The following is a 13,493-nucleotide window of genomic DNA, read 5'->3' as shown; positions in this document are numbered from 1 at the left end:
TACCTTTCCTATACTTTGCACTCCTATCGTGTTTTTTTGTACTGTTTGCTGTCGCTGTAAGGTTCCGACCCCGTGCCCATACTGGGACACGTGCGACTAAAGCTCTTCGTAGCTCTTAACATCTCTTAATGTTCGACGGCTTGTGCACCAGATCTTATTTATTCACGATGTACTTACAAAAAAATCCGCAGACTACCTGCTGGATCTCCTCTCTGTTTCAAAGAACAAATTTGACCTCAGGTCTTCGCTCATTTACCAGTTTCACATTCCCTATTGCCGTACACAAACCGGAGGAAGGGCCTTTGATATTGATGCCCCAGGGTCTGGAATGCTATTGCCAATAAACTGCAACTTGAAACACTACCTATGAGATCTTCACTCAAAACTGCTCTAGAGGAGTTGTACACGCCTAGCTGCCACTGCTATTCAGTGGCCTAAAATATGGCTCTAGATTTTGTTGTTATAATTTATTTATGTAGTTTATTGTAAAAAATTCGGTCACAGTCCCTATGATCACTGTTACATTGCATTTATGGCTTTTATTTTGGTGATTTCGAAAACGTTTTTTTTTGTTTTGGCCATGTTTTTGTTTATCGTAGTACGGAGTTAGACTGATGGCCTTAATCTTAGTTGTCTTGTGGTGGTTGTTGTTGTTATTTGACTTGCATCCCACTGGGATTTTTGCACACAGTGTTGGTGTACGGTGCTATTTCAGGAATATTTTGATGTTTTTTTTCCTGGATTTTCTGTTTGCACAGTCACATAATCACTTTAAGATGTTTTCTTGTTCATGTTTTTTGTTTGTTGCGGTTGCACCCGATTCAAGAGCCGAATGGCTCACAGGGCTATACCAAATAAATGAAACTATGAACTAACTAGCTCATCGGATTCCCCCTCGACGACAAACAACCACGCCGACGTCATCCACCGCACGCGCGCCGCAGCCAATCGCGGCGCTCGACCACGGCCCCGCGCCTATCCGCGCTGGGAAATGTGAACGCGGCCGCGTCGGTCGCCTGGCAACGGCGTGCGGCGGCAGCGGCGTCCCAGCGGCGGAGGTTCTCAAGGAGGAGGTTTCGGCGACTTTCGTTCAAAACTCCATCCCCGCGTACCGCGTACCGCGAGCTTTTGCGGAGGCTTTGGGTTCGTGTAGCCGTCTCCGCGCGAGTCACACGTTAGGCGCGGGTCACCATGGACGCGGCGGAGGGAGCGGCGGGCATGGCGAAGCGCTGCGTGGCGGAGGAGAGCGCCAAGGCGTTCCTGCTCAAGGCGGGTGGCGACGGCGCGCAGACCTCGCTGTGAGTGGGCACAGGGGCTGCTCCATCGCCACCACCACCACCACCACAGTTACCATCATCAGCCCAAACATCACCTGCATCGATAAGATGATCCGCCATGTTCTATCCACTGCTGGGTGAAGCGCCCCCCTCCGCGGTTCCTGTGGTGCCGCGGTTCATCTCATCGCGTCTCCTCTGGGCGCGTTCCATCCTTTGGCTGCGATTCTCTCACCAGCCTCGTCCACCGACCGTCATTCCCTTCTGGCGACGTGTCCTGCCCAATCCCGCTTGTCCTCGCAGCTCACGCGATCGCTGTCATTTGTGTTTGTTCTCTTGTCCTCCAATGTGTTCCTCTTCGTGCCTGTGAAGTCATTTCGTAGCAGGACCATCGACATTATCATCAAGAATATTTCCAAAATTACCTTAATCATCATTGTCATCATTATCATCAAAATTGGCGTAAAAATCTGTATCATGAACAAGATAATATTTGTCATGGTTACTAGCGTAACTCGTGTCAATACGTGCCTCGTGCCACTAACCACTCCCCTTGCATTCACCACTCACATCACCACTCACCAGACGTACCACCCACCGATACAACTTCATCACACACTCACCACTCACATCACCACTCACCAGACGTACCACCCACCGATACAATTCCATCACACACTCACCACTCACATCACCACTCACCAGACGTACCACTCACCGATACAACTCCATCACACACTCACCACTCACATCACCACTCACCAGACGTACCACCCACCGATATAACTCCATCACACACTCACCACTCACATCACCACTCACCAGACGTACCACCCACCGATACAACTCCATCACACACTCACCACTCACATAACCACTCACCAGACGTACCACCCACCGATACAACTCCATCACACACTCACCACTCACATCACCACTCACCAGACGTACCACTCACCGATACAACTCCATCACACACTCACCACTCACATCACCACTCACCAGACGTACCACCCACCGATACAACTCCATCACACACTCACCACTCACATCACCACTCACCAGACGTACCACCCACCGATACAACTCCATCACACGCTCACCACTCACATCACCACTCACCAGACGTACCACTCACCGATACAACTCCATCACACACTCACATTACCACTCACCAGACGTACCACCCACCGATACAACTCCATCACACACTCACCACTCACATCACCACTCACCAAACGTACCACCCACCGATACAACTCCATCATACACTCACCACTCACATCACCACTCACCAGACGTACCACTCACCGATACAACTCCATCACACACTCACATTACCACTCAACAGACGTACCACTCACCGATACAACTCCATCACACACTCACCACTCACCGATACAATTCCCCTTCCACTCACCACTCACATCACCACTCAGCAGACGTACCACCCACCGATACAACTCCATCACACACTCACCACTCACATCACCACTCAGCAGACGTACCACTCACCGATACAACTCCATCACACACTCACTAGTCTCCCACTGGCGACCCTTTTAATTGGTGGTGCACGGAGACTGGGTGTAGAGTAGTATTTTAATATATAGATAATTTCAGCATAATAACATTGGCAGCGCTATCATTGTCAACAAATTTAATGGCATTGTATTAACAACGGTTTTTTTAATCTACGTAATTAACACAACTTTGATGTGCTGATAAACTGCCAATACGGTAGCTTTGCTGTTTGCTTTGGCTTGTCATATATCATTGCAAATGCAGCTAAACGAGGTGAAAACCACAGCCGCTATAGCCACTTCAACGATCTCAATTAAACACACCTGGTAATAGTGATTGTTGATTCATGATGCAGACGGCACTCTCTGGGCAAGTCACTAAAGTTTCCACATTCCGCACGAAGGTCTGTTCTAAAGGCTAGGTAGGATGTTAATCGTATAGATTACGTAACTAAATAGGCGTTTCATTTCTTTAGAACTGCTTTTTGTGTTTTGTTTGTTGTCCTTTCCCCGCACCTCTGATTAGCACGCTTGAATACGTACGGTAAGAAAGACGTTGAACAGACATACATACTCCACAAGAGTCGCTTGTATTGCTCTCTGGAAGGATACAGCCAACGTACACATTCCTGCTTATGATTGATAAGTACTGTAGCTTGACATGTATGCATTTGACCAAACACTCCCAGCAATCAGGTTCGATTTGAACGAAATTACAGTTATGGAATTTGTCCCTGGTTCAAAGAAAAAAAACACAAGCCCGCTGATTTGCTGACATGCTGGAGTAATAACACAAACCATTATCGGGCATGTCCCAGGGAGAGTGCAGTACAGTATAATTGTACAAACAACTTCGGATGCCAACAGTTTCTGCAAAGTTGGATCATCATAGCAAGCGCTACCACGTGCAGACATCATTTCCTGTAATGCTTGAGTTGTGGGAAAGTGTTTACTGTTTATAGCTCACATTAGTGCTATGCTTTAACTCTCTGTTAGGAATGAATATTTCATGTAAAAATGCGGTGTTTGACCAGCACAGCGATCAGTGCCTGTAAATATAGCTAAAAGCACTCTACCTACCATAATATCTTGTCTAGGAAATAACTCACGTATGCATGATGTTGTTCATATGCCATAGTATTAAAGTATGCGGAGAAAAACTGCTAAATATAAATACATTAACGTGAATGCAGCCGTACCCCACAGTTTCCATAGCCACTCATTGCACCTGATGCAGGTACGATCACCTGGCGAGCCTCCTATCGCGTCTGCTGGACGAGAGGCCGAATGGAGCACTGGACATGTTCGAGGAGCTGAGCCGTGAAGTGAAGCGCTCGCGCATGGCAGGTGTGGCCACCACGTTCCGGGATGAGCGGACAACCAATGCTCAGGATGAACTCGCAAAGCTGCAGAGAGGCCTCTTTCCAGCCGCTAATGACAAGACAGACGACGACCCTGACGACGAGATGGTACTCAGGCTAATCACTCATTCATACATACATACATCTGTAATCCCATTGGGGAATCACTTGGTTATGTAGCGGCTGTAGGATATAATTTGTAAAGAGCTGCGACAAGCCGGCTGCAGTGAATATGGTGTTGGTTGTGCCATGCAGGTGGAGTCTCCGCTGCCAAATCTCCTGGAGCAGGCCTTTTACTGGGAACAAGCCGGCGTAGGGCTGGGCCGGGAGGAGACCTTCCGCATCCTGCTCGCTCTCAAGCAGCTTGTGGACGAACAGCCACTGCAGCGCTGCCGCTTTTGGGGCAAGGTGCTGGCCACGCAAGGTGCCTACCTGGTGGCCGAGGTGGAGTTCCGCGAGGGGGAAGGCGAGGATGAAGAGGAGGAAGGGGAGGAGGCTGATGCCGAGAACAAAGAAGGGGGGGAGGAGACGGACAGGACGTCGCGTGGCAGGGGGGAGAGCACGAGCGGGCAGAGCGAAGGCGAAGGGAACGGGGCAGTCGATGATGACGATTACCCCAAGTCCGAGTACAAGCCGCCTCCCGTCACCCGCCGAGAGGCTATGCGTTTCGGTGCTAACAGGTGGGCGTGTAGAGGGTGCATACCTGCAGGGTGGAGGTCGAGTTGGGGAGCACTGTTATTACTCACTGCCCTTGAGTGAATAATTGCTTTCAAAAATCATTTTAAAAAACACTTCAGTATAAGCAATAAATGCTATATAATTCATAAAGTGAGTTGTTTTTGGTGGAGAAATCAAGCTCATGAGTATTTAATTTCTCTTGCCATTAAACAGCCATCACACGTTAGTCCTAACCATTGAGCACGTCTAATAAAACTTCGCAATTATCCCCTCCTGCTTTAATTTCCAATATACTACTGGAAAGAGAAGGTGTAACTTGATCGCAACCCACACAGGTACACATACTTTGTGACCAACGAGCCGGGGAAGCCATGGGAGAAGCTGCCGTGGGTCACTCCTGCTCAAATCGTGACGGCACGTCGCATTCGCCGCCTCTTCACGGGGCACCTGGACGCGCCCGTGATTTCCTACCCACCCTTCCCGGGCAACGAGGCCAACCTGCTGCGGGCACAGATCGCCCGCATCTCAGCGGGCACGCAGGTCAGCCCGCTGGGGTTCTACCAGTTTGAAGAAGATGAGGAGGAGGGAGAGGAGGATGCAGTAGGTGGACGCGAGACCTGCATCGAGAACCCCGACTTTGAAGGCATTCCGGTGCGGGAGCTGGTGGACAACCTGGCTAACTGGGTGCACCACACCCAGCACATCTTGCCACAGGTACGAATGGCACTCGCCTAGGGAAGATATCGGCAACCTGCAGCTCCGTTACTTTATTCACATGCATTATGGCTCTTGAAAATTTATTTTTTTGTTTTCTCGAATTCGAACAAAATTTTTACTTCTGGTTATATTTTTTGCCAACCCCTGGCCTAGGGGATGCCGTAAAAGGGTGTAACCATTAGAGTCTTTTTGAGTTTGATGTGATAATTCAATCTCTTTTTATTTTATTATAGTGTCAATGTTATTTTGCAAGTAAATAAGGAGTGATATATGAAAAGAAACTACCTTGTTGACTGACAGATCTAATAATTTATTTTACGAAACGCATTGAAATTAGTGCAACTAAAATTCTGTGTGATGTTCAGAGTAGCCACGTTGCAAGCTCGTAATTATTTTCTCTGTAGAGGCACACACCTGCTCTGCAGTGCTTTGGAGGCTAGGACAGTGTAGATCATGCAAATTAGTGAAACTCCAAAAACCGACTGATCTGCAAAGTAGCAGATTGCAACACAACACATTACATTGTTAATAGTGTGTAGCGATAACCATTACTAGAAGACAGCAGCATTGTTCATCGAGTACTCGATTTGTCAGGTGTTCACTTGGCTTAAGAACACGTTAACGGAGAGACCTGCTTCGGAGTTGAGAGCTACCCGACAAGGTTAAAATAAAGTGTGATGTGGTTGGTTCGTGCAGGGTCGTTGCGTTTGGATCAACCCAAAGCAACGCAGTGAGGACCCGGAGGAGGAGGAACAGGAGGAGGATGAAGAAGATACGGAAGAGCCAGATGAGCCAGAGCCGGAGGTGGGGCCACCCCTCCTTACACCGCTTTCAGAGGATGCGGGTGAGTGCCAGTTCTCACTTCTGTTTCATCATCACTGTCGTCATAGTAATGTATATAATACACTGCATTCCTGACGCATTGTACAACAGGGTTTTTTTAATTGGCGGCCCACAGACCACATGTGACCCTCAACGGCTCTTGAAGTGGCCTGCCAAGCTCTGGCTCACCGAGACATAAAGAGATACATTAGTGAGATTAGTGAGATGAAAGACTAGTTCTTTTTATTAACTCTGTATGTGTTCAGTAATTTATTTATCCGCTAGATGTCGCCATTCGATGGAGAATGAATATAAAAACGAGAGTGAGCGGGAGACTTCCCGGTTTACCCGAGTTTGGCTTCGTGAGGTTTTACTGAATATTGTGCCTCCTTGCACATTGATATATCTATTAAAAATAGATATGCATTTTTATTCCCCAGACTGCGTCTTTGTTTGAAAGTATCGTGTTTGGGCCCTATAACAATAAAGGAAGGCAATTCTCCAGCTATCCACCCTCTTGACTATGCCTCTACACTGAGACCATGATTCGTGACAGTGGTACAGGTGATTATATTGCGAGCATGAATCGTTGTTGCATATGTAAACACCGCTGTCTGCTGTGTACAGAGATTGAAGGAACAGCACCATGGACAGCCAGGCTGTCAAGCACCGCTGTGCCTCAGCATGCCTTTTCTGTACTTCGCTCCAATCTTTGGCCTGGCTCCTATGCCTACTGCAAGGGGAAGTGAGTGTCAGCCTCTACAACATGTGCTCTTGTGCTGCAGAGTTCCTTTATAAAACATATGTTTTGCAATTCTATACATCCGTAGTTTTCCTTTGGTTATATGCATCATATACAATAATACATGTATTTATATCGTTATAGATTGTCCCAATGTTCAGTTTTCCATTTGTTTGAGTTAAATAATTTGTCTATACCAATTATTACAACTTGTCACATAAATGTCATATGTCCTGAAGAATGAAGAAAAATGGTAAATGTGCAAATCTCAGTCACAGTGTACTGGTCTAGGAAATGCTCTTCTGAGCATGATCCCCATGGTCTAATCAATGTGCTTGCGTGTACACTGTGCGTACAGAATCTTCGAGAACCTGTACATGGGTTGGGGTGTGAAATACGTGGCGGGCGGCTTCAGCCCTGCCCTGGTGCCAATGCCCTGTTCGGAGTACGCGGGCGGGCCGGAGGTGGCAGAAGAAAAGGACCCAAGTGTGGAGGAGGAGCAGGCTTACCATGACGAGGAGGCCCGCCGCGCTGCCGAGAAGGAGGATGGGGAAGAAGAGGAGGAGGAGGAGGAAGATGAGCCGGAGGAAGAGGATGACGATTGAGGCAGCAGCGAAGCTGGGCTCCTCTGTGAAGACTATAGCAGTCATTGTTTTCACAATGGTGATGTTCCCAGTAAAACAACAACAACATAACAGCCAACAAGAGGAAACATAAATCAGCATAGACGTAATGAAACACTTAACTTTTTGTTTCACTCATGTTCATTCTGAAAGTCACTGATGTAGCAGGAATTTTTTTTATCCAAACTAAACCATAAGCTGCATTTTAAAACATTTAATTTGAAATATACCAATCTGGAAATGGCAAAAGCAGTTTGTGAAAACAAGTTCTATCAGAGTTTTGGGGGTTTAATGTAAATGAATTAAAAAAATATTTCCCGTTTTGTTTTCATGTGCCCTCTTATAAATAAAAACATCATAATTTGTGTTGAACATTCATTGCTATGTATTTTGATGTTTTGTTAAAATAAGGGAAGGATATGTAAAGACATTTAAATCTCGCATGAAAGATAAAAACCTGCATTTGCAGGACTGTCACGCGAGACGTTGCCATGAGACATATTTTTATTTTCTGAAACAATTCAACAGCTTATATTTGTTATGAGAAACCTCGCTGTGCATTCCTGGGTGAAAATTACCAGCTGGCCTGGCAGCATGGGACAGGTGTGATCATTGGGTGTTTGTTGTGCTGACTGCTGAGAAATGCAAATTTAATTGGCTTTGATCTAACAAATTAAACATTTAATCAGACATTCTTTTTGAAAATGCAGAAATAGCATCTGGTACTTTTTGGTAATTCTGGAAAGCCGTATCTCTAGTTATTGTATTCTGTGGAATTAGCACAATTAACGGTGTAATGTACTCATTGTTTTTTTCGGTAAAGTCACGTATGTAGAAAATTATATTAAAATAATAAATCACGACGTTTCGAACGCAACACAAGCGATCATCATCAGGTGTGAAACAAATAGTGAGGGAGCACATAGGGGGACATCACGTACATAGCACATAGAGAACGTTAAACTGTACGGAGGCAAATACAATAACAAGAAGATGAGAGACGAGAACTCAACAAACCTAAGAAAAATAACGTGATGCAAGACCAGTCGGCCAACAACACAGATAGACACTGACCTGGTTAACCACGAATTTCATAAGACTGCTAAATTTCGTGTTCATCCTCTGGGTTGAACAAACCAGCATAGACAGAGTCAACAAATACGAGGTACAAGGTAGCGGAGATACATAGGGAAGAACAGCCAAGGAAAGATATATTGGGCAGCACAGTGGACAACCAGAGTAACACCACACCAAGAGACAAAAAGTAAATGTTTGCTTTGCATCTAGTGACTTGATATTACAGATTGAAAGCCTCCCACGGTGGTTAAGAGTTTGGTATGTTTTTGCACAGTAAATGTTTATAAATTATTCAGCATCACCATAATAGATCTTTTGAAGAGCATTTGATATCATTCATTTCTTAAGTTATCACCAGCAGTCAATGGATGCGCACACTACATGAATAACGTTTACATTGCATGATTAATATTAACACAGAGCAAGTTCGGCTGTCATAATAATTAAAAAAAGATATTCATCCGCAAACTTTGTTGACATAAAATCCGATAAAGTGCAGCCAATAGGAGGTTCAAAAACCTCTGAGCTGGCACCACAGATGTAGGCCTCGCGGTTCGCCGTCAGCCCACGCCTCACCCCACGATTATACCACAGCAGCAACATCGAGCGGCGTAACAAACAACAACAACAACCGGAGCATCGTGGCAATTAACAAATAGCGACGTCTGCGGCAGACGTTCACTCATCGTCCTCCTGCACAGGCAAAGGCGGGCTGCTGCTGCTCGTCGTCGTGCGGTGAGAGATTTCGGGGCGCTCTTCACATAGCGCTCTTCACAACATTTGCTGCACGCAGCGCGAGTTGGGCCGCTTGCACACACAACACACACACAACGGTGGTTCAAAAAGATTGACCCGATTTGAAATGGCTATATCTCTGAAATTGGGTCCACCTTTTTTGGACGCGCCCTAGGTTTGTGTGTGCGCGTATATAAAAGCATTTCAAGCAAACAAATGTGTAACAATTCGCAAGCGGAAGTTGTTTTCACGAGCGCCACGCGCGTGCAAACAACGCCCGTGGTGGTTTTGACAAGTTCAGTGCACGGCCCCGTTGAGGGAACCTCACTCCGTGTTGATGTTTATAATGGTCACGAATTAATAGCGACAGCGTATTTGATCGCAGCCTTCCTTTTGGAGTCAGTCGCGAATCCCCACGCCGTGGTTATGGATGCTAAACATTGCAGCAGCCTCCACCCGGACACTTGCACGCATGGATCTCAACGTCGGCGTGGGCATTTCGCTCCAATGCCTTGTGAGACTTTAGCATTTGTCATCTTGGGCAGAGCCTGTCGTGTTTACATTGTGCTGTGCGCGTGAAATTTGCATAGAAGTTGTGGTTAAATCCACGGACACGTCGTTATAGTGCAGTCGTGATATTAATCCACTGTCGTTTGTTGCGGCTGCACCCGACAATGGCAGCACTTGGCCATTCTTTACAAACTCTGTTGTGTCGTGGCTGTTGAAATGAACTCAATGCTTTGAATGTTGTGAGGTAGGAGATCACGGCACCTGGGTAACACAAAGCTGCGTGCTGCTTAGTGGAGATGGCGATATGAAGTCTCTTGTTGAGGAACGGCCCCGTATGTCCTATCAATCAATGTGTGTGTGTGTCTGTCGGGGTTTGGCAGTACATGTGGGTAGCGGTAGTTTAATTTCAGTTTCATTTATTTTGGTATAGCCCTGTGAGCCATTCGGCTCTTGAATCGGGTGCAACCGCAACAAAAAAACACATCTTAAAGTGACTATGTGACTGTGCAAACAGAAAATCCGGGATGTGGTGTAGTGGTGAGTGCACTGCGCTACGAACCTGGCCACCAGAGTTAGATTCCCGCTCACGGCCAACACCAGTGATGATTGTCTGAACCGGTCCTGGGCCTCCCCTAGGGGAGACAAAGGCGGTCGGGATTTCTGCTGGCCACCCACCCACCCCACCCCCTCGTGTTGCCGTGCCGGCCTTCATAGGGGCTACTCGCTAACAGCACTTGCCCCAACAGTCTGTTACAGGCTGTACGGGGGATCTTTGTCTTTGTATGCAGTACATCCCAAGTGCGGACACTACAATCGGGTCACGAACACAACCAAAATAACAAGTGGAAACAATTCAGTACAGACGTGAAAGAGCACACAAAATAGCGAAAACGGTGCAAGAAAACCCACAACTGGAAAACCACAAAACGTACCTATAACAGCACCCTCCATCTGAAGCTAACAAAAACACAGTTAAAAAAAGCACTTCAAGCCGAGAGGGCTCACTTGCGGTGTCGATTTATTTCTGGCACAGCCGCCGCGATGATGGAGGTGGAGGCACTGGGCACGGAGCAGAAGTTCCAAGCGGAAGAGTATGCGGCAGAGGCGATGGCAGCCGACATGGATCCGTGGGTGACGTTCAACTCGCTCAAGGGGCCACTCGGCACGCTGGACGCCTGGCTTGACACGAACCGCCCCTCGGTCGTCAGCCGCCACGGAGATGCCAGTAGGGGCTTGGACCGCGTGGGCTGGATCTGCGTAAAGGGCCCCAACTGCTTGCCACCGAGCGAGGACATGGACGTATGCGGGCTGCAGGAGGCCTGGGAGCAGCTGACCTGCTGCTGCGAGCACATCACATTCGGCATGGTGCGCAGGCTGGCCCTTGACCACGGCTGCCTCTTTGGGAAGTGGCTCATCCACATGGATTCTGGCTTTAAGGTGGATTGTGAGCTCTCTTATTAATATATTTCCATGAGTTTTAGGTTTTTATTTTCAACTTTGTGAGAGCCCATCAAGAACACATGTAACTTTGTCATTGGAGACTTGGCCAGTTCTGTGAAGAGTTAGTTACCGCTGATGAGCAAGTTAATAAAAAATAGACTTAACATTTGTACTCTTCTCTACGTAAAAATAACATATTTTAGTAAGCCTATCAGATAAATTTTACTTTTTTTAAACAAATGCTGCTTGATAATGCTGACATAGAAAGTATACAAAATTTGTTTAAATGTGAGAGACGAATCTTAAGTTCATATGTTCACCCACGATGCTGCGCACCTCCGTTTAGCACAGTTCGTTACGGATATCTATCAACCCATATGGTTTACCCGTATTCTTGTACAGGGAAATACAATGTTCAGGTCCATATGGCATAAAGCCATTTCAATACGGGCGACATTTGTTTTCTGTGTTTCTCCCTTGTAATGGGACTTTGTAGAATGAACGTTGAGATTTATAAGAGCACGGGGTGACCAATAAGGTCTGAATTGGTCTGTAATAAGGTAGGGGCACTGATAAGGGGTTGACAGGTATGGTTACGTATGGTGGGAAAGAAGTTATACATACATAACGGTGCATACGGAGTTTTTTTATTTCGTCATAAGTTCTTTAAAGTCAATTGTGATTATTTTTACAACCACTACTGCTGAAGATATACGACTAGTTTGGCTTCTGTTGGTATTTACATTACGTCTCTCCTACTTTACCTACCTCTGTGTGTATTCAAGCCCAGGTATCTTGTAAAAAACATCACCATACCGTGTACAGGTGGATCACGCCTGGCGGGGCCTGGCCAAGGCGGTAGTCGAGGGCTTAATTCCTATGGCCAAGGTGAGCCCGCACGACTCCAGCAGCACGGGGAACAAGCATGTGATCTGCGTGTACAGCCACGACTTCACGCGCGAGGACGACGTCTACGCACTGGACACCGCCATCCGTGCCACGGGCATCAAGGCACAGATGATGTACAAGCCGGATGTGTACACTTACCTGAGCATCTACCGCAACAACTGCTGGGGTCTCTGCCCCACCATCTACGATAGCAAATTTGACCTGGAGAGCACGCCGCGCTGTTCGCGCATCACACGCAAGTTCAGCGACGAGTGAGGTGGCTCTTGCGGAATTTTTAAGACGATTTGAGGAAGTTAAATGGAGGCTAAAACGTTTTCCTTGTAACTTTGTATCATGAGATGAGCTTGGTTTTTATGACATGCTTCCTGGCGATATGGGAGAGTGGAACGACGCTTTGTCACTTTGAGTTTCCACAATGTTTGAGGCACCACTCTTGAGTTTGTGGGGTTTTCAACCCTCAAATACAGTTGTGCAGTTTTGAGAATATTAAATGTCTGAGCTGGTAATTTAAGAGTATAGTAAAATGCTCATCAGCATTGAGGCTGTGGCTTCAGATGTAGCTGATGAAGTTCAGCACCAAAGTGCTATTTTTGCATATTAAGCTATTAATTATAATTATGTACTGAGAAACTCGCTTTAAATGCCATGGATTAATTACAATGATGTTTGTTTTTATCGTGGCTTTATCCACAAGGTGGTGCTACATTGCCGTCACTGCTCGCCAATAAGTAGACTGAAACCTTCCATCACCAACATAACATTTTGAAATTGTCATCTTTTGAGTTATTTTATTTAAGGATTAATACGTTGAGATACTTTCCCAGACAATACTACAGTAAACGAATCGCAGTAGCTGGCTATGTTGTACGGCGATGTGTGTAATTAAAAGCTTGCATTATCCTTTTATGTTTGAGTCATTTTTGATGCAATAAAAATGGGTAATGAATTTGACAAATTGCCTCTATCGTAACGCAAGAACGTCATTCTATAGCCGAGGGAGAGGGGCGCGTGTGACAGCTGGAAAATAACAAAACATCGTTTTAAAAACGCGGGGGCTGCTCGCCATGTGCTGGGAAACCTAA

General features: G+C 46.5%; 2 protein-coding genes and 1 long non-coding RNA gene across 5 annotated transcripts in view; 2 read left to right on the top strand and 1 right to left on the bottom strand.

The window, feature by feature from the left end:
- The window catches only part of LOC116939708 (radial spoke head protein 6 homolog A-like), a 73,318-nt gene extending 65,200 nt beyond the window's left edge, over positions 1-8,118 (top strand). The window contains exons 1-7 of one of the 3 annotated variants that reach the window (XM_032948462.2): positions 556-1,298; positions 4,035-4,266; positions 4,414-4,838; positions 5,172-5,550; positions 6,250-6,397; positions 7,003-7,120; positions 7,476-8,118. In XM_032948462.2, the coding sequence (XP_032804353.2) occupies positions 1,192-1,298; positions 4,035-4,266; positions 4,414-4,838; positions 5,172-5,550; positions 6,250-6,397; positions 7,003-7,120; positions 7,476-7,722 (1,656 nt within the window). In that variant the 5' untranslated portion in view covers positions 556-1,191 and the 3' untranslated portion in view covers positions 7,723-8,118. Of the gene's footprint in view, positions 1-555; positions 1,299-3,021; positions 3,202-4,034; positions 4,267-4,413; positions 4,839-5,171; positions 5,551-6,249; positions 6,398-7,002; positions 7,121-7,475 lie in introns of those variants that run through there. The other 2 variants (XM_076063455.1, XM_076063448.1) reach the window with 2 other exon arrangements.
- Positions 8,119-8,270: 152 nt separating this feature from the next.
- On the top strand, positions 8,271-13,311 carry C6H11orf68 (chromosome 6 C11orf68 homolog). The gene is made up of 3 exons (XM_032948464.2): positions 8,271-9,552; positions 11,096-11,499; positions 12,328-13,311. Exons 2-3 carry the CDS (start codon positions 11,104-11,106, stop codon positions 12,664-12,666), a joined length of 735 nt encoding a protein of 244 aa, XP_032804355.1. The 5' UTR covers positions 8,271-9,552; positions 11,096-11,103; the 3' UTR covers positions 12,667-13,311.
- On the bottom strand, positions 9,395-11,172 carry LOC142922710 (uncharacterized). The gene is made up of 2 exons (XR_012940251.1): positions 11,068-11,172; positions 9,395-10,694 (listed from the first exon to the last, which is right to left on the bottom strand). It is a non-coding gene; the product is annotated as an uncharacterized LOC142922710 (long non-coding RNA).
- Positions 13,312-13,493: the final 182 nt, after the last annotated feature.

Source organism: Petromyzon marinus, chromosome 6, assembly GCF_048934315.1.
Source record: "Petromyzon marinus isolate PM22_M1 ecotype Great Lakes invasive population chromosome 6, UKy_Petmar_22M1.pri1.0, whole genome shotgun sequence".
Lineage (NCBI taxonomy): Eukaryota > Metazoa > Chordata > Hyperoartia > Petromyzontiformes > Petromyzontidae > Petromyzon > Petromyzon marinus.
The sequence above is the reverse complement of the archived record's forward strand: the minus strand, read 5'-3'. Positions and strand labels throughout refer to the sequence as shown.

Coding starts and splice junctions, on each gene's coding strand:
- C6H11orf68 (XM_032948464.2), top strand. CDS start 11,104: ATGATGGAGGTGGAGGCACTGGGCACGGAGCAGAAGTTCCAAGCGGAA. Junction 11,500..12,327: donor ACATGGATTCTGGCTTTAAG/GTGGATTGTGAG, acceptor TACCGTGTACAG/GTGGATCACGCCTGGCGGGG.